General features: G+C 30.6%; 1 protein-coding gene across 11 annotated transcripts in view; it reads left to right on the forward strand.

Annotated features, from left to right (window-relative positions):
- The window catches only part of LOC147870937 (uncharacterized), a 146,046-nt gene that overhangs the window by 115,272 nt on the left and 8,442 nt on the right, over positions 1-22,332 (forward strand). For 5 of the 11 annotated variants that reach the window (XR_015533045.1, XR_015533046.1, XM_087341704.1 and 2 more), the window contains exons 1-3: positions 7-1,207; positions 2,105-2,335; positions 4,270-4,352. Coding sequence is in view for 6 of the 11 variants with exons in the window: in XM_087341704.1 (XP_087197830.1) it covers positions 1,165-1,207; positions 2,105-2,335; positions 4,270-4,352 (357 nt within the window). In the remaining 5 variants the exon portion in view is untranslated. Of the gene's footprint in view, positions 1-6; positions 1,208-2,104; positions 2,336-4,269; positions 4,353-19,770; positions 21,264-22,332 lie in introns of those variants that run through there. The other 6 variants (XR_015533048.1, XR_015533047.1, XM_087341702.1 and 3 more) reach the window with 5 other exon arrangements.

Genomic DNA, 22,332 nt, shown 5'->3' on the forward strand with positions numbered 1-22,332 from the left:
GTAGGAACTCATTTTTAAGTAGAGTGTGATGTGTGTTAATTCGCCTTGTGTCGGTCCACACCAAGACTATCAAAATAAAAGCCAGAGAGCCAAACGCATTATATTTTCCGTATATTATGAGAGTAATTTGCAATTACCTATGTGTTTTGAAATCAAATTCAGTGATTTTAAACGAAGCTCAAAGGTCTGATTTTTATGGCAGACCAATTTTTTACTACCATGAAGGTACAAAGATGGCTGTCTTAAATTTTGTTTTCGTGACTATTCAGAATAACTCCCCCTAGCAGAAGGACAGCAAGATATGTTGAAACGCTACTGAAGTGTACTAAACGTTTACTTTAAGCCTGCTGATGCAAACACGGTCTAATATTACTCAGTAGTTTTATTTCCACAGAGTCATTAACGAAGTTTTCGAGACATATTTCATGCTGCTCTAACACGAGTAATCTTTGAGTGCGTGTAACGTATTACAAATATTTTAATACCAATATTTGCATGATTTTATACCAACTTTAATAAAAATCCCGTCAGTTAAGAGAGGGCAGACTGGCACGTGAGCATTATAAAAAAATTGAAAGTGGAACCACGGTTCCCTATTTAACGTTGAAGAACGTTTAACTGTATAAGGTATATTTGTACTGAAATACAATTCTAATGTATACCTTTACGTCTTATCTATACGTGACGTCATCCGCCGACAGCTGATCTAAGTGTTGCCAACGCACTCACTAGAACCGTTCTTTGTCACGAAATAAATGGGCCAAAACGCCTAAACCGTGAGAGTTAGCTGAAATCTGTTTGCAAATTTGAAAAGCTCGTGTTTATTTACGTATTTCACTCGCAATATGTCTGGATCTAACTCTTACGCTTTAGACGTGGCAAGCGGTTGAATTTAAGGAACGAGGGTATAGTTATTACGTGTTTTGGGTAATTATTTCAACAATGTGTAAAATATGCATTATGGAATAAAGTAAACATCATTATTGGCGTTTGAATAAGTTACACACCAGCGTTACAGTTTCTGTCGAGTGTATAGCGTGATTTTATAAACGTTAAAAAACTATAAATGTCATGACAATAACCGTCTAGCAGCCCAGTACAGTGAAGTTTGTAGCCGAGTTTCGAGGTTTGACGTAGCAAAACGAAACATTTGCAACGCTGTCAATGGCCCTGAGCTATTCTTGGCTCTGCAGTGAATGCACGTGCGGTAAGTAGGTCACTCCTGGAGTGCGGGGGGCGGGGGGGGGCCTCACCTGTAATCTGTGTGTTAAGGAAGAAAAAGTTGTTTATTCCTTGTTCTATCTGGTTGAGAACAACCGCGTTACTTGATTTTACGTCGCGGAAGTTGTGATTATCCAGACCGACTGTCATTTGTCAAGTGATCAGTCAGGGAAACAGGCAACATGGGGGGTGGGGGGGGGGAGTAGTTTATTTATTACAGGGATTATAATTTTTTTAAAGATATTTAATTGCATAGAGATTTAAATTATTTTGAGGTTTATTTCGTTAATCGAGCCATACTAAGTTTTCGATACGGTGTCTTAATGGTAAATAAATCGTATATACTTTGCGCCAATATTAAAACGATCCCAGAGGCCGGGAGGTGGTGCGGTCGTAGGATAAGAGTAGCAGTTAAGACAAAAAAAACCGATTAACCAAAACGTATATTTAATAAAAATTAAATAATCATAGAAATAAAAGGAACAATCATCCCAGGGCTCAGTCCTCGGTTGGGTATACGAATAGACACGTCAAAACAGACCTGCCTTCAACCTTTCGCCTCGATGGTGCGCTGCTGTCTCGCGCATGCGCTGTGGCGCGAATTTTAAATATACGTACCAACTTTGAGCAATTTTTTTTTCGCATCAGCAGCTGGAATTTTGTGTACAATCATTACTAGACGAGCAAAATTTCAGGTGAGGTTTCGGCACGACCAACCTAACCATTCCCTTGTGTGAGAGAACATTATTAAGCGTGGTATCGCACTAGGGTAGCAACGGGAGGCCATGGCACAGCTGCGAGCATCTCGGCCAAACTCAAGTGTATTATTTATTAATTTGGTAGTCGTGTACATATATCGCATCTGGCATCCGTCTTGCTGCAGCGCCTCCAACTTGGCAACGCTGCCACGGCGAAGGCCGAATCAACATCACACGACATGAGGCCAGTCCATTGTCGTCTGTGTGTATTTCTACTTCTTTCAAACATGGACCATCACTATGGGATTCATCTGCTATTGAATACGCAAACCGGGACTTGAAAATAAGAAACTGGGAAGATATTGTGGAAATATTTGGAGGAGGAGATTTATCTACAGTAGAAAAGAAAGAATTAGGTAAGAAGTGTTTCTATGGCTTCATTTGTGGGGCCGCTTTCCAATATGGCAACTTGATTTTTAATTTTTTGTTTTGTTTAGCAATCTATATATCTATCTATATATCACCACTTTAACAGTATATGTAATAATGAAAAATAATAATGTAATTCTGTTCACGATTGCAAAATTTGTGTGAACAGAAATAACTCCTATCTGCGTTGTCACATTGATGCAGTGGTTCAGGGTTGTCCATAATCCCCCCTCTGCATTGTATTCATGCTGTTTGAACGTGGAATTAATTGTTTCTGCAAGAATATCACTGGAGCCAACACTCGTCTGAATAATATTTTGAAATGCAGCCCCTGTAGCAAAGAAAACGTCTCACCAGATTCTAGGCTGTGAAGATGTCGATTTTGATGTTCTCCGTCCGAATTTGTTGGTAGATGGCGATGTTTCGGAAGTCAAGTTTACGAACTTCTTTGCTCAGTGCGTCTGAATATCGCGTTACGTAATCGAACTGATAAATATTTGTGTGTGTATATACAGTGGCCTGAATTTCAGCTGAAGAGCTTTAGATTCTGTTCTGCAAAGAGCACGAATGACCATCGCTGCTTTTGGAGCTTACTGCCCCTTGTTGTCCCCCCAAAGGTCCTCCCCCTCTCTCTCTTGCTTTCAGTTCTTTCAGGGGATTCTCTTTTCCTCAGTGGAATAGAAAGATACGTCCCGTAGGATTCAGTCTTTTAACCAGCACCTGCCAGACCTTCTTCAGCGTTGCCAGATTTCAACATACGCGCATCGTGCGGACCGGACTGAACGTATTTCAGATCGGGATTGCGCTACACCAAAATCACTTGTTTTACGTGAGCATTTGTTGATTTGTTTCAGTAGGGGGCCCAGTAATTCCACAGAAAGTTTAGATATGGGCCGTCTTGTACTCTTTGCTTCGTTTCGCGTGAAATGAGGTTTGTTTTTTCAGATAAGTGGGAAGCGTTGGTGCAGTTATGATCCCTTGTTAGTCGAGGTGTATCATTTGCGTTAGACGTTGAAACTTCGGAATTTTTAGTGTGGATTTTCTTCCGTCTAGTTTCAAACAAGGAACCCTCATTCAAAAGGAGCAGTGTGCGACATGTTTTACTTTATTTCCCTAAATGTTGAGGAGGGCCGGGCCCTTCTCGAGGTTTAGTCCCCGCGATTAATACGGTGTCCGCCAGGGATAGAATTATGATGTTGGTACTTTGTTTATAATCTCAGGACAGCATTCAGTTGTGCCATGTTGCCGGACCTCACCAAACCGCCCCTTTAAATATTAACCGCTCCGTGGACTCAGTTAAATACAACACATTCTAGTCCTTCACACCTTTAAAGCACAGTGGTAACTATATGTACCACAGCTCACTAAACTCCGTATTTTGTCCACATCGTATACCTAAAAGATTGTCAAAATAAACACAGATTATTTCTTTAAAAGTTGCTCTTTGTAATGGTGAAGTGTCGTGTTTTCTTCGCGGTACGGCCTGATTCCTTAAGTATTAGTTAGATGAGCTCTGGTTTCAAAGGGTTTGGTAATTATCTTTTTGCTGAAATCAGCTTCAGGAACGAAGTCACAACCTTCTGATATATTAAATATTAAGTCTATGACATATTATTTTACTGTTAGCTTTCAGAATTAAAATAGACACTGACGTGTCATCATGCTTAATAATTCTTGATATTTATTTGTACTAAGAACCACAGCCAGAAACCTTACTTATGTAAATGAATAAACGTGTGTGGAGAGTCGAATGATGTCATAAATGATGTGTGTTATCGTCAGTTGTCCGATTGAGGGGAGAGACTATTTTGAATTACATAGGAAAATACTTAGACAATCCACACAAGACGAAAAAGCCGTCGATAAGTCATCTTGACGTATTCAGATCTTGTAATAACACGCCCGTACGTGCGTTTTGCAGAGGCCAGGATGGGAGGAGACTCCACGGATTGGGATCATGAATTATCCTCCAGTCTGCAGTCGTTACCTCCAACAACCTCCAGGGTGAGTTTGTATTATTATTATTATTATTATTCCTCTTGGTAATGTTTATAAAAATTGTAAATGTTACTGTGTTTCTTTTGTCATTGTATTTCTTCTCCGTCACAATGTTCAGCGTGAGAACAAAAGTGGATTATGTAGTCTGTTGTAACCAGAAGGATATAATTTGAAATGGCCGTCGAAGTCTGAAGATTTCTGACGGTGATGCCTTGTTCTTTTAAACTCTGTGTGCATTGCCTAAATGATAAAATTATAAAACTGAAGCATCTGGCTTACGTGATTCAATCTGAAGACGGAATCACAATCCAGCATATATATATATATATATATATATATATATATATATTGTTATAAGCTGGTCTCTGAGTTCTCGTACAGGAATCTTACTTGTACAAAGTATGAATTTTAAAGCAAATTTCTGTTAGCTGTGAATTTAAATCGTTTCTTAGAACGTTATTAACTAACGGTTCCTTATTTCCATGGAGAATATTCTTCTTATTATTATTATTAACTACCGAAGTACAAATTCATGTGACGTTTCTGCCCTTTGGAAAGTTCTATGCACATGTAATATTAATATGTGGGTTCAAGGTACAGTATGCGAAGCTTATTTGTGTTCTCATTATCCTTGGTTCGTATTATTTTGAAAATTTCACTTCTGCTGCTATTTTGTCATCAGAGAAAAAAACCTAGGCATTAATTGTCACATTAGAGAGAAAATTAATTTTAATTCGTTACAATTTCTTGAAAATCAGGATCTATCAAGTATACCTAAATCATTTTATTTTCCAAATATTTTTTAAACCATATACTGAAATTCTCAAGAATTGAAACAGTCGTTTACAGATTATGTTGGATGTACTCCACACTATTAAGAATTAGTAGGAATTTTAAGTACTTGAAACGTAATTAACGAAGTCAGTGAGAGACGTTTGTAATGAGTGACCGAGTCAGGTTAATTTGGGGTGTATTAATCCAGATTTACAATTTCCTTAAACGAACCAGTTCATGGGCTGGTGAATTGTTTTTAAAATTGTTACAATCTCGCATCCAAAGTTGTGTTTCCGCAGTTCGGACTCGAATCGTTGTGTAAGCACTAATTTTTGTCTCCTGGATGACTTTCGTTTTGCATGGGTGCAAAACCTGATCTCTCATTTTAAAAAGAGGAATGTAGACTGAGAGTGTTTGATCCCAAGAGAAAGGAAGTGACTGGAGAATGGAGACAATTACAAAGTCAGGAGCCTACGTATTTCTAGGCCGACCCTTCAACAAGATTTCCACATTACATCAAGATCAGGAGACTAATATTTAACATTTCGATAGAAAGAGCATTATTTTAATATTTTAATATATTTTAAATATTAAATATTAATTGTAGTAATAATATTTTAATACTCAATAAAATATTTTATTGTGATTAGACGGTTAAAATTAAACAATTATAATTTATCACAATATGACGCAACATTATCATGTCTTGCTGTAAGAATTTAAATTTATATCGATTATACACCTGAAGATGGTTCATTGAAAACCGAAACATGTGAAAAAGATGACGCTCTAATTTAAAAATCGAACATTTCGATAGAAAGAGCATCATTTTAATATTTTAATATATTTTAAATATTAAATGTTAATTGTAGTAATAATATTTTAATATTCAATAAAATATTTTATTGTGATTAGACGGTTAAAATTAAACAGTTATAATTCATCACAATATGACGCAACATTATCATCTCTTGCTGTAAGAATTTAAATTTATATCGATTATACACCTGAAGATGGTTCATTGAAAACCGAAACATATGAAAAAGATGGCGCTCTAATTGTAAATCGAACGTTTCGATAGAAAGAGCATCATTTTAATATTTTAATATATTTTAAATATTAAATGTTAATTGTAGTAATAATATATTAATATTCAATAAAATATTTTATTGTGATTAGACGGTTAAAATTAAGATATTATAATTCATCACAATATGACGCTACATTATCATCTCTTGCTGTAAGAATTTAAATTTATATCGATTATACACCTGAAGATGGTTCATTGAAAACCGAAACATGTGAAAAAGATGGCGCTCTAATTGTAAATCGAACATTTCGATAGAAAGAGCATTATTTTAATATTTTAATATATTTTAAATATTTTAAATATTAAATGTTAATTGTAGTAATAATATTTTAATATTCAATAAAATATTTTATTGTGATTAGACATTTAAAATTAAGCAATTATAATTCATCACAATATGAAGCTACATTATCATATCTTGCTGTAAGAATTTAAATTTATATCGATTATACACCTGAAGATGGTTCATTGAAAACCGAAACATATGAAAAAGATGGCGCTCTAATTGTAAATCGAACGTTTCGATAGAAAGAGCATCATTTTAATATTTTAATATATTTTAAATATTAAATGTTAATTGTAGTAAAAATATATTAATATTCAATAAAATATTTTATTGTGATTAGACGGTTAAAATTAAGATATTATAATTCATCACAATATGACGCTACATTATCATCTCTTGCTGTAAGAATTGAAATTTATATCGATTATACACCTGAAGATGGTTCATTTAAAACCGAAACATGTGAAAAAGATGGAGCATTAATTGTAAATCGAACATTTCGATAGAAAGAGCATCATTTTAATATTTTAATATATTTTAAATATTAAATGTTAATTGTAGTAATAATATTTTAATATTCAATAAAATATTTTATTGTGATTAGACGGTTAAAATTAAGCAATTATAATTCATCACAATATGACGCAACATTATCATCTCTTGCTGTAAGAATTTAAATTTATATCGATTATACACCTGAAGATGGTTCATTGAAAACCGAAACATGTGAAAAAGATGGCGCTCTAATTGTAAATCGAACGTTTCGATAGAAAGAGCATCATTTTAATATTTTAATATATTTTAAATATTAAATGTTAATTGTAGTAATAATATTTTAATATTCAATAAAATATTTTATTGTAATTAGACATTTAAAATTAAGCAATTATAATTCATCACAATATGAAGCTACATTATCATATCTTGCTGTAAGAATTTAAATTTATATCGATTATACACCTGAAGATGGTTCATTGAAAACCGAAACATGTGAAAAAGATGGCGCTCTAATTGTAAATCGAACGTTTCGATAGAAAGAGCATCATTTTAATATTTTAATATATTTTAAATATTAAATGTTAATTGTAGTAATAATATTTTAATATTCAATAAAATATTTTATTGTAATTAGACATTTAAAATTAAGCAATTATAATTCATCACAATATGAAGCTACATTATCATCTCTTGCTGTAAGAATTGAAATTTATATCGATTATACACCTGAAGATGGTTCATTTAAAACCGAAACATGTGAAAAAGATGGAGCATTAATTGTAAATCGAACATTTCGATAGAAAGAGCATCATTTTAATATTTTAATATATTTTAAATATTAAATGTTAATTGTAGTAATAATATTTTAATATTCAATAAAATATTTTATTGTGATTAGACGGTTAAAATTAAACAATTATAATTCATCACAACATGACGCAACATTATCATCTCTTGCTGTAAGAATTTAAATTTATATCGATTATAAACCTGAAGATGGTTCATTGAAAACCGAAACATGTGAAAAAGATGGCGCTCTAATTGTAAATCGAGCATTTCGATAGAAAGAGCATCATTTTAATATTTTAATATATTTTAAATATTAAATGTTAATTGTAGTAATAATATTTTAATATTCAATAAAATATTTTACTGTGATTAGACGGTTAAAATTAAGCAATTATAATTCATCACAATATGACGCTACATTATCATCTCTTGCTGTAAGAATTTAAATTTATATCGATTATGCACCTGAAGATGGTTCATTGAAAACCGAAACATGTGAAAGAGATAAAGCTCTAATTGTAAATCGAACATTTGGATAGAAAGAGCATTATTTTAATATTTTAATATAATTTAAATATTTTAATAATTAATTTGTTAATTGTAGTAATAATATTTTAATATTCAATAAAATGTTTTATTGTGATTAGACGGTTAAAATTAAACAATTATAATTCATCACAATATGACGCAACATTATCATCTCTTGCTGTAAGAATTTAAATTTATATCGACTATACACCTGAAGATGGTTCATTGAAAACCGAAACATATGAAAAAGATGGCGCTCTAATTGTAAATCGAACGTTTCGATAGAAAGAGCATCATTTTAATATTTTAATATATTTTAAATATTAAATGTTAATTGTAGTAATAATATTTTAATATTCAATAAAATGTTTTATTGTGATTAGACGGTTAAAATTAAACAATTATAATTCATCACAATATGACGCAACATTATCATCTCTTGCTGTAAGAATTTAAATTTATATCGATTATACACCTGAAAATGGTTCATTGAAAACCGAAACATATGAAAAAGATGGCGCTCTAATTGTAAATCGAACGTTTCGATAGAAAGAGCATCATTTTAATATTTTAATATATTTTAAATATTAAATGTTATTTGTAGTAATAATATTTTAATATTCAATAAAATATTTTATTGTGATTAGACGGTTGAAATTAAACAGTTATAATTCATCACAATATGACGCAACATTATCATCTCTTGCTGTAAGAATTTAAATTTATGTCGATTATACACCTGAAGATGGTTCATTGAAAACCGAAACATGTCGTGAAAAAGATGACGCTTTAATTGTAAATCGAACATTTCGATAGAAAAGCATCATTTTAATATTTTAATATATTTTAAATATTTTAAATATTAAATGTTAATTGTAGTAATAATATTTTAATATTCAATAAAATATTTTATTGTGATTAGACGGTTAAAATTAAACAATTATAATTCATCACAATATGACGCAACATTATCATCTCTTGCTGTAAGAATTGAAATTTATATCGATTATACACCTGAAGATGGTTCATTTAAAACCGAAACATGTGAAAAAGATGGAGCATTAATTGTAAATCGAACATTTCGATAGAAAGAGCATCATTTTAATATTTTAATAATTAATTTGTTAATTGTAGTAATAATATTTTAATATTCAATAAAATATTTTATTGTGATTAGACGGTTAAAATTAAACAATTATAATTCATCACATTATGACGCTACATTATCATCTCTTACTGTAAGACTTTAAATTTATATCGATTATACACCTGAAGATGGTTCATTGAAAACCGAAACATATGAAAAAGATGGCGCTCTAATTGTAAATCGAACGTTTCGATAGATAGAGCATCATTTTAATATTTTAATATATTTTAAATATTAAATGTTATTTGTAGTAATAATATTTTAATATTCAATAAAATATTTTATTGTGATTAGACGGTTGAAATTAAACAGTTATAATTCATCACAATATGACGCAACATTATCATCTCTTGCTGTAAGAATTTAAATTTATGTCGATTATACACCTGAAGATGGTTCATTGAAAACCGAAACATGTCGTGAAAAAGATGACGCTTTAATTGTAAATCGAACATTTCGATAGAAAAGCATCATTTTAATATTTTAATATATTTTAAATATTTTAAATATTAAATGTTAATTGTAGTAATAATATTTTAATATTCAATAAAATATTTTATTGTGATTAGACGGTTAAAATTAAACAATTATAATTCATCACAATATGACGCAACATTATCATCTCTTGCTGTAAGAATTGAAATTTATATCGATTATACACCTGAAGATGGTTCATTTAAAACCGAAACATGTGAAAAAGATGGAGCATTAATTGTAAATCGAACATTTCGATAGAAAGAGCATCATTTTAATATTTTAAATATTAAATGTAAATTGTAGTAATAATATTTTAATATTCAATAAAATGTTTTATTGTGATTAGACGGTTAAAATTAAACAATTATAATTCATCACAATATGACGCTACATTATCATCTCTTACTGTAAGAATTTAAATTTATATCGATTATACACCTGAAGATGGTTCATTGAAAACCGAAACATGTGAAAAAGATGGCGCTCTAATTGTAAATCGAACGTTTCGATAGAAAGAGCATTATTTTAATATTTTAATATATTTTAAATATTAAATGTTAATTGTAGTAATAATATTTTAATATTCAATAAAATGTTTTATTGTGATTAGACGGTTAAAATTAAACAATTATAATTCATCACAATATGACGCAACATTATCATCTCTTGCTGTAAGAATTTAAATTTATATCGATTATACACCTGAAGATGGTTCATTGAAAACCGAAACATGTCGTGAAAAAGATGACGCTCTAATTGTAAATCTAACTTTTCGATAGAAAGAGCATCATTTTAATATATTTTAAATATTAAATGTTAATTGTAGTAATAATATTTTAATATTCAATAAAATATTTTATTGTGATTAGACGGTTAAAATTAAACAATTATAATTCATCACAATATGACGCAACATTATCATCTCTTGCTGTAAGAATTTAAATTTATATCGATTATAAACCTGAAGATGGTTCATTGAAAACCGAAACATGTGAAAAAGATGGCGCTCTAATTGTAAATCGAGCATTTCGATAGAAAGAGCATCATTTTAATATTTTAATATATTTTAAATATTAAATGTTAATTGTAGTAATAATATTTTAATATTCAATAAAATATTTTACTGTGATTAGACGGTTAAAATTAAGCAATTATAATTCATCACAATATGACGCTACATTATCATCTCTTGCTGTAAGAATTTAAATTTATATCGATTATACACCTGAAAATGGTTCATTGAAAACCGAAACATATGAAAAAGATGGCGCTCTAATTGTAAATCGAACGTTTCGATAGAAAGAGCATCATTTTAATATTTTAATATATTTTAAATATTTTAAGTATTAAATGTTAATTGTAGTGATAATATTTTAATATTTAATAAAATATTTTATTGTGATTAGACGGTTAAAATTAAACAATTATAATTCATCACAATATGACGCTACATTATCATCTCTTGCTGTAAGAATTTAAATTTATATCGATTATACACCTGAAGATGGTTCATTGAAAACCGAAACATGTGAAAAAGATGGCGCTCTAATTGTAAATCGAACATTTCGATAGAAAGAGCATCATTTTAATATTTTAATATATTTTAAATATTAAATGTTAATTTTAGTAATAATATTTTAATATTCAATAAAATATTTTATTGTGATTAGACGGTTAAAATTAAACAATTATAATTCATCACAATATGACGCTACATTATCATCTCTTGCTGTAAGAATTTAAATTTATATCGATTATACACCTGAAGATGGTTCATTGAAAACCGAAACATATGAAAAAGATGGCGCTCTAATTGTAAATCGAACGTTTCGATAGAAAGAGCATCATTTTAATATTTTAATATATTTTAAATATTAAATGTTATTTGTAGTAATAATATTTTAATATTCAATAAAATATTTTATTGTGATTAGACGGTTAAAATTAAGCAGTTATAATTCATCACAATATGACGCTACATTATCATCTCTTGCTGTAAGAATTTAAATTTATATCGATTATACACCTGAAAATGGTTCATTGAAAACCGAAACATATGAAAAAGATGGCGCTCTAATTGTAAATCGAACGTTTCGATAGAAAGAGCATCATTTTAATATTTTAATATATTTTAAATATTAAATGTTATTTGTAGTAATAATATTTTAATATTCAATAAAATGTTTTATTGTGATTAGACGGTTAAAATTAAACAATTATAATTCATCACAATATGACGCAACATTATCATCTCTTGCTGTAAGAATTTAAATTTATATCGATTATACACCTGAAAATGGTTCATTGAAAACCGAAACATATGAAAAAGATGGCGCTCTAATTGTAAATCGAACGTTTCGATAGAAAGAGCATCATTTTAATATTTTAATATATTTTAAATATTAAATGTTATTTGTAGTAATAATATTTTAATATTCAATAAAATATTTTATTGTGATTAGACGGTTAAAATTAAACAATTATAATTCATCACATTATGACGGTACATTATCATCTCTTACTGTAAGACTTTAAATTTATATCGATTATACACCTGAAGATGGTTCATTGAAAACCGAAACATATGAAAAAGATGGCGCTCTAATTGTAAATCGAACGTTTCGATAGAAAGAGCATCATTTTAATATTTTAATATATTTTAAATATTAATTGTTATTTGTAGTAATAATATTTTAATATTCAATAAAATATTTTATTGTGATTAGACGGTTGAAATTAAACAGTTATAATTCATCACAATATGACGCAACATTATCATCTCTTGCTGTAAGAATTTAAATTTATGTCGATTATACACCTGAAGATGGTTCATTGAAAACCGAAACATGTCGTGAAAAAGATGGCGCTCTAATTGTAAATCGAACGTTTCGATAGAAAGAGCATCATTTTAATATTTTAATATATTTTAAATATTAATTGTTATTTGTAGTAATAATATTTTAATATTCAATAAAATATTTTATTGTGATTAGACGGTTAAAATTAAACAATTATAATTCATCACAATATGACGCAACATTATCATCTCTTGCTGTAAGAATTGAAATTTATATCGATTATACACCTGAAGATGGTTCATTTAAAACCGAAACATGTGAAAAAGATGGAGCATTAATTGTAAATCGAACATTTCGATAGAAAGAGCATCATTTTAATATTTTAAATATTAAATGTAAATTGTAGTAATAATATTTTAATATTCAATAAAATATTTTATTGTGATTAGACGGTTAAAATTAAGCAGTTATAATTCATCACAATATGACGCTACATTATCATCTCTTGCTGTAAGAATTTAAATTTATATCGATTATACACCTGAAAATGGTTCATTGAAAACCGAAACATATGAAAAAGATGGCGCTCTAATTGTAAATCGAACGTTTCGATAGAAAGAGCATCATTTTAATATTTTAATATATTTTAAATATTAAATGTTATTTGTAGTAATAATATTTTAATATTCAATAAAATATTTTATTGTGATTAGACGGTTAAAATTAAGCAGTTATAATTCATCACAATATGACGCAACATTATCATCTCTTGCTGTAAGAATTTAAATTTATATCGATTATACACCTGAAGATGGTTCATTGAAAACCGAAACATATGAAAAAGATGGCGCTCTAATTGTAAATCGAAAATTTCGATAGAAAGAGCATCATTTTAATATTTTAATATATTTTAAATATTTTAAGTATTAAATGTTAATTGTAGTGATAATATTTTAATATTTAATAAAATATTTTATTGTGATTAGACGGTTAAAATTAAACGATTATAATTCATCACAATATGACGCTACATTATCATCTCTTGCTGTAAGAATTTAAATTTATATCGATTATACACCTGAAGATGGTTCATTGAAAACCGAAACATGTGAAAAAGATGGCGCTCTAATTGTAAATCGAACATTTCGATAGAAAGAGCATCATTTTAATATTTTAATAAATTTTAAATATTAAATGTTAATTTTAGTAATAATATTTTAATATTCAATAAAATATTTTATTGTGATTAGACGGTTAAAATTAAACAATTATAATTCATCACAATATGACGCTACATTATCATCTCTTACTGTAAGACTTTAAATTTATATCGATTATCCACCTGAAGATGGTTCATTGAAAACCGAAACATGTGAAAAAGATGGCGCTCTAATTGTAAATCGAGCATTTCGATAGAAAGAGCATCATTTTAATATTTTAATATATTTTAAATATTAAATGTTAATTTTAGTAATAATATTTTAATATTCAATAAAATATTTTATTGTGATTAGACGGTTAAAATTAAACAATTATAATTCATCACATTATGACGCTACATTATCATCTCTTACTGTAAGACTTTAAATTTATATCGATTATACACCTGAAGATGGTTCATTGAAAACCGAAACATATGAAAAAGATGGCGCTCTAATTGTAAATCGAACGTTTCGATAGAAAGAGCATCATTTTAATATTTTAATATATTTTAAATATTAAATGTTATTTGTAGTAATAATATTTTAATATTCAATAAAATATTTTATTGTGATTAGACGGTTGAAATTAAACAGTTATAATTCATCACAATATGACCTAACATTATCATCTCTTGCTGTAAGAATTTAAATTTATGTCGATTATACACCTGAAGATGGTTCATTGAAAACCGAAACATGTCGTGAAAAAGATGACGCTTTAATTGTAAATCGAACATTTCGATAGAAAAGCATCATTTTAATATTTTAATATATTTTAAATATTTTAAATATTAAATGTTAATTGTAGTAATAATATTTTAATATTCAATAAAATATTTTATTGTGATTAGACGGTTGAAATTAAACAATTATAATTCATCACAATATGACGCTACATTATCATCTCTTGCTGTAAGAATTGAAATTTATATCGATTATACACCTGAAGATGGTTCATTTAAAACCGAAACATGTGAAAAAGATGGAGCATTAATTGTAAATCGAACATTTCGATAGAAAGAGCATCATTTTAATATTTTAAATATTAAATGTAAATTGTAGTAATAATATTTTAATATTCAATAAAATATTTTATTGTGATTAGACGGTTAAAATTAAGCAGTTATAATTAATCACAATATGACGCTACATTATCATCTCTTGCTGTAAGAATTTAAATTTATATCGATTATACACCTGAAAATGGTTCATTGAAAACCGAAACATATGAAAAAGATGGCGCTCTAATTGTAAATCGAACGTTTCGATAGAAAGAGCATCATTTTAATATTTTAATATATTTTAAATATTAAATGTTATTTGTAGTAATAATATTTTAATATTCAATAAAATATTTTATTGTGATTAGACGGTTAAAATTAAACAGTTATAATTCATCACATTATGACGCTACATTATCATCTCTTACTGTAAGACTTTAAATTTATATCGATTATACACCTGAAGATGGTTCATTGAAAACCGAAACATATGAAAAAGATGGCGCTCTAATTGTAAATCGAAAATTTCGATAGAAAGAGCATCATTTTAATATTTTAATATATTTTAAATATTTTAAGTATTAAATGTTAATTGTAGTGATAATATTTTAATATTTAATAAAATATTTTATTGTGATTAGACGGTTAAAATTAAACAATTATAATTCATCACAATATGACGCTACATTATCATCTCTTGCTGTAAGAATTTAAATTTATATCGATTATACACCTGAAGATGGTTCATTGAAAACCGAAACATGTGAAAAAGATGGCGCTCTAATTGTAAATCGAACATTTCGATAGAAAGAGCATCATTTTAATATTTTAATATATTTTAAATATTAAATGTTAATTTTAGTAATAATATTTTAATATTCAATAAAATATTTTATTGTGATTAGACGGTTAAAATTAAACAATTATAATTCATCACAATATGACGCTACATTGTCATCTCTTACTGTAAGACTTTAAATTTATATCGATTATACACCTGAAGATGGTTCATTGAAAACCGAAACATGTGAAAAAGATGGCGCTCTAATTGTAAATCGAGCATTTCGATAGAAAGAGCATCATTTTAATATTTTAATATATTTTAAATATTAAATGTTAATTTTAGTAATAATATTTTAATATTCAATAAAATATTTTATTGTGATTAGACGGTTAAAATTAAACAATTATAATTCATCACATTATGACGCTACATTATCATCTCTTACTGTAAGACTTTAAATTTATATCGATTATACACCTGAAGATGGTTCATTGAAAACCGAAACATATGAAAAAGATGGCGCTCTAATTGTAAATCGAACGTTTCGATAGAAAGAGCATCATTTTAATATTTTAATATATTTTAAATATTAAATGTTAATTTTAGTAATAATATTTTAATATTCAATAAAATATTTTATTGTGATTAGACGGTTAAAATTAAACAATTATAATTCATCACAATATGACGCAACAATATCATCTCTTGCTGTAAGAATTGAAATTTATATCGATTATACACCTGAAGATGGTTCATTGAAAACCGAAACATGTCTTGAAAAAGATGACGCTCTTATTGTAAATCGAAAATTTCGATAGAAAGAGCATCATTTTAATATTTTAATATATTTTAAGTATTTTAAGTATTAAATGTTAATTGTAGTGATAATATTTTAATATTTAATAAAATATTTTATTGTGATTAGACGGTTAAAATTAAACAATTATAATTCATCACAATATGACGCTACATTATCATCTCTTGCTGTAAGAATTTAAATTTATATCGATTATACACCTGAAGATGGTTCATTGAAAACCGAAACATGTGAAAAAGATGGCGCTCTAATTGTAAATCGAACATTTCGATAGAAAGAGCATCATTTTAATATTTTAATATATTTTAAATATTAAATGTTAATTTTAGTAATAATATTTTAATATTCAATAAAATATTTTATTGTGATTAGACGGTTAAAATTAAACAATTATAATTCATCACAATGGTGGAGGGCACGATCCCAGTGGACAATTTTATATTTTTCTATGGAAAGGGGAATGACAATCATCAGTTGGGGATGGGTTTTTTTGTTCATAGCAGAATTAGGGCAAAATTTAAGAGAGTAGAATTTGTTAGTGACAGGTTGTCTTACGTAATTTTGGAAGGACGTTGGTGCGACATCATTGTCCTTAATGTTCATGCCCCAACTGAAGACAAAAGCGATGATATCAAGGATAGGTTTTATAAAGAATTGGAATCAGTATTTGATACATTTGGCAAGTATCACATGAAAATTCTGCTAGAAGATTTCAATGCAAAAATTGGGAGGGAGGATATCTTCAAACCCACAATAGGCAGCGAGAGTCTCCATGCACTTAGTAATGATAACGGTGTTAGAGCAGTAACCTTTGCTACGTCAAAAGATTTAATTGTAAAAAGTACAAAATTTCCACACCGTGATGTTCATAAATACACTTGGACTTCTCCAGATGGCAGAACACACAATCAAATAGATCATGTTTTAGTAGATAAGAGAAGGCAGACAAATATAATTGATGTGAGATCAGTCAGAGGAGCAGATTGCGACACTGATGATTATCTGGTGGTAGCAAAAGTGAGGGAGCGGCTTTCAGTAAGTAGACGAACTAAACAAAGTTTTGACACAGAAAGATTTGATTTGAAAAAATTAAGTGAGGGAGAGGCAAAGGAACAATATCAAGTTGAAATTTCGAATAGGTTTCAAATTTTAGAGACAAATGAGGATAATGAAAGTGTGGACATCAACAGGGAGTGGGAAAATGTCAGAAACTGCATCAACATTTCAGCAAAAGAGAAACTAGGATACTACAGGAGAAAGCAAAATAAGCCATGGTTTGATGAAGAATGTTCATAGACCTGTACAGAGGCATTAAAAACTTTAAGAAAGGATATCAACCCCAGACCAATTTGGTAAAGGATGATAGTGGCTATTTGCTTGCAGATCCAATAAAAATTGTGAATAGGTGGAAAAATCTCTTTAGCGAGCTCTTAAATGTTCATGATACTGGTGATATTAGACAGTTTAAAATGCATACAGCTGAACTGTTGGTGCCAGAACCTAGCTTAGATGAAGTGGAACTAGCCATTGGGAAGTTGAAAAGTTATAAATCTCCAGGAATTGATCAGATTCCAGCAGAATTAATTAAATCAGGTGGCAAAGGGTTGCATATGAGGATCCATAAGCTTATTCAGTTAATTTGGGATAAGGAAGAGATGCCACAACAATGGAAGGAATCCATAATTATTCCTATTCATAAGAAGGGGGACGAGACTGAGTGTGGTAATTACCGAGGAATATCGCTGCTATCAACCTCATACAAAATTCTATCCAACATTCTTTTGGCAAGATTAACCCCATATGCGAATGAAATTATTGGGGATCATCAGTGTGGGTTCAGACGAAACAGATCAACGATTGATCAGATCTTTTGCATTCGTCAGATACTAGAGAAAAAATGGGAGTTCGGTGGGACCGTACATCAGTTATTTATAGATTTCAAAAAAGCCCATGACTCTGTGAAGAGAGAAGTGCTATATAATATTCTTATTGAATTTGGTGCACCAAAGAAGCTAGTGGGTCTAATACAAATCTGCTTAAATGAAACCTGTAGCAAAATTCGAGTAGGTAAATATGTATCTGAGACATTCCTCATCAAGAACGGTCTAAAACAAGGAGATGCTTTGTCTCCCTTGCTCTTTAACTAGAATACGCCATCAGGAAGGTCCAAGGTAGGCAGGAGGGTTTGCAATTGAATGGGACACATCAGCTATTGGCATATGCTGATGATGTTAATTTATTTTGGGACGATATGAATGCAATAAAGAGGAACGCAGAAGTTTTACTAGAGGCTGGTAGACAAGTGGGGCTGGAAGTCAATTCAGAAAAAACTAAGTACATGTTAGTATCTCGTCATCAGAAGACAGGCGAGCAAAATTATCTTAGGGTGGCTAATAAATCCTTTGAAAGGGTTACAAAGTTCAAATATCTGGGAATAACAATAACAAATCAAAACGATACTTGTGAGGAAGTTAGGAGGAGACTAAATTCCGGAAATGCTTGCTACTTCTCAGTCCAAAATATTTTGTCTTCCCGTCTGATTTCTAAGAACCTGAAAATTAAAGTATACAAAACAATAATCCTGCCTGTTGTTTTGTATGGGTGCGAAACATGGTCTCTCACTCAGAGGGAGGAACACAGATTGCAGGTGTTTGAGAATCGGGTGTTGAGGAGGATATTTGGGCCTAAGAGGGAAGACGATGGGGCGTGGAGAAAACTGCACAATGACGAGCTTAAAAATCTGTACTGCTCCCCCAGTATTGTGAGGGTGATTAAGTCGAGAAGAGTGAGATGGGCGGGACATGTAGCGCGCATGGATGGGACAAGGTGTGCACCGGGTACTGGTTGGGAAACCTGAAAGGAAGAGACCGCTGGGGAGACCTAAACGTAGATGGGAGGATAATCTCAGGCGGGATCTATGGGAGATAGGAGTTGAAGGAAACTGGATTTTGTTGGCCCAGGACAGGGTCCGGTGGAGGGCTTTGGTTAATTCGGTGATGAACCTTCGGGTTCGGTAAGCCATCTAGTTAGTTAGTTAAACAAGACTGGGTGGTATTAAGCATGAACCTCTGATACGTCGGTAAATTTCTAACAGACACGGCGCAGCATCCCAAAAAACATAAGTCTTCTTATTCTCCGCGTTAGAAACTTAAATTTTGTGGAGAAAGTAGCGATATCACATATTTTTAAAAAGTTGTATATCATAAACTTGCTGTGGATACTCCATTTTCCAGTCTCCGGATAACAAGAGGAGGAAAAAGGACGTATTTGAACTTTGCTGTCGTGTCGTAATTCAATGGAAGAGTACGTCTTGGGACGCCGTAATCCCTCAGCTTATCGATGAGACACGCATATTTTGTGGAAACAGTTCATTAAAGTGTTTACTATGGCCAACCATTTGGTCCATCCTGAGCTAGACGAATCCACTCAGTATCCTGTTTATTTAAAATCGATTATATTACGCGCACGTTTAAAATGTTGTATATATTTCTCATTTCCCCCACACGTAATCGTCATTTTATTAAAATTGAATTTGTTGAAATATTTTCTTTGTTATTTTTAAAATTTGTATAATGTAATTGTTTGATGCTCGGGGTCAGAGGTCTGATAAAACCGACTGAAGAATATCGATTTATAAAAGTCCACATCTGTGCATGTAAAACATTATCAGCAGCAGCAGCAGTAGTATCAGAATAATCTTCATTTACATGCATTTATAATATTAATCTTTTTTTATTATAGAGCAATATGATAAAGAGAGAGACGCATTATGTCATATGGCATGTAGGAAAGTAATATATTCTAAAAATTTTGTATTAATTATTACTCAGTTCAGAAATCGTTATTAGGCTGCAATCTAAACTTTTCAAAGTTGTTTGCTAAGATAATCTTTTGGGCCCAAACCATATTATCTTGGTACACAAAGGATTTTTATTATAATCAAGACAGTTGTCTTTTAGTTTCTAAAGGATACGACTTGCTGAATTACAGTTCTTTGCTTTAAATCAACAGTTTTTAAGAACTGGCCCGAGGTAACTTAATCCATATCAACGTGGAATATGATTTATTTCCACAATGAAAGTCAGTCTACAAACGTTTCTGCGCCCTAATGTTGAATGTCACGCTAATTTGAATTTAAAAGACGTTTGCAGGAATGGAAGGGCGAGTTTGAAGTTGGGGTGATCCCAAACTCTTTGAAAGACAAACAGACACAGAGCATGCGCACGCTTGCCAACACATTTTATATCATTCCTTTTATGTTTCTTTTTCGTGTCCTCTCACCCTAGAGGGAAACAAGTTTGTTATTTTAGGATTTGGTTTCTTTGAGATGAGAGAGTTGGTAAGAAAACAGTGCTATAAACTTGATTGATTCTCATAAAATCTTAGCTTTCTTTCCGCAAGAATATTTTGATGTCTGGAATTGTGTGTGCATTTATGTAGTTCTGATCCTGTGGCTTTTTGGTATTGTATTTTTTACACTTGCGTTTTCTGTTTTCAGTGAATTATGTCAATTTAATTGAAGTTAGACTGGAAATTTCCATTTTAGTGCACATTTTGGGGTTATAGGTAAGTCTTTTTGGATAAATATTTTGGAAATTTTATTACAGACGTCCAGTTTCGTAATGAAGTGGACAACTCTGTTTCCATTTATATGTCAAATATTCGAAATTACAAGCTTTATTGTACTATTATTGAACGGAACACGAATAAAAATGCAGAAAATCAATTTATTTTTCTTCTGAATTATTCAACATTTGATAGTGAAATTAATTACTCCCCAATATCACCCATCAATCTTAGCAACTTTTGTTTCGTCCCTAAGCTCATATCGACCAGGGTTCGATTTCTGATAGGGTCAATGACTTATTTTTATCTTAGCTCAGTCGGGATAACGATGACTACGGGCTGGACTACCGGGGTTCGCTCCCCGACGTGGGCAGAGGACTTTTCCTCTAGCCTCTGCGTTCAGACCGGCTCTGGGGCTCACCCATCCTCCTATCCAATAGGTACCAGGGTCCCTTCCCGGGGGTAGAGCTCGGCCGGGGCGTGACCCTAACCACTCACCCTTATCTAGTGCCGACGTCAAGAATGAGTAGAAGCGATACCACCTCTCCCCTGTGCGTTTACATGGCGCGTAATTTTTTACCGAGTCCATGCCGACTTTGGGACTTCAACGGGTATTTGGGGATCTTTTATTTTGGGTAGAGTCGCCAGAGTGTGAAGGCGACTGTCTAGTACGAACGTTAAGAATACATGGACCTTTGCCGCCACTTTTCCATACATCCTTATGATTTGGTGTTTAATTAAGCACAGAGATACCTTTGAGTCTACTAGAGGAACAAATAGTCCGCACTGTACTTGCAACCAAAAACATAAATTAGAATTGGTTTCAATTATTATTACATTATAATTGATTTTGTAATTTTTTTATTAGATTCCTGTACACGCTGTGGTACAAGTACTCACTGTCAGTACTTTTTTTTTATTTTTGCACTTTTGCAGAACTCGTTTCTCCTTAAATTCCTGGGAGAGGACTTAGCACTATCAAAAGCCTTCCTTTAATTACATTTAGCCCTGAGCAGATCCTTTTATATGCCTCAGAGGCTTTTGGAAAGAAAGTTATCTGCCTTCACTGTGCTTCACCGTTTCTACTTCATCTTACGGAAGTCTGCATCATTTTTGAACTTAATTTGCAGTCATTAATCATGTCGCAGATTTCATGACACTTTTGGAAATGAGAAAAGTTATTTCTTCTCTTTTTATATTTTACGTTATTTTTATGTTTTGAAGTCATT

The sequence above is a fragment of the Zootermopsis nevadensis genome, unplaced genomic scaffold (genome assembly GCF_977971745.1).
Source record: "Zootermopsis nevadensis isolate Lab colony 2312 unplaced genomic scaffold, Znev_1.0 Znev_ptg000083l, whole genome shotgun sequence".
NCBI classification, from domain to species: domain Eukaryota; kingdom Metazoa; phylum Arthropoda; class Insecta; order Blattodea; family Termopsidae; genus Zootermopsis; species Zootermopsis nevadensis.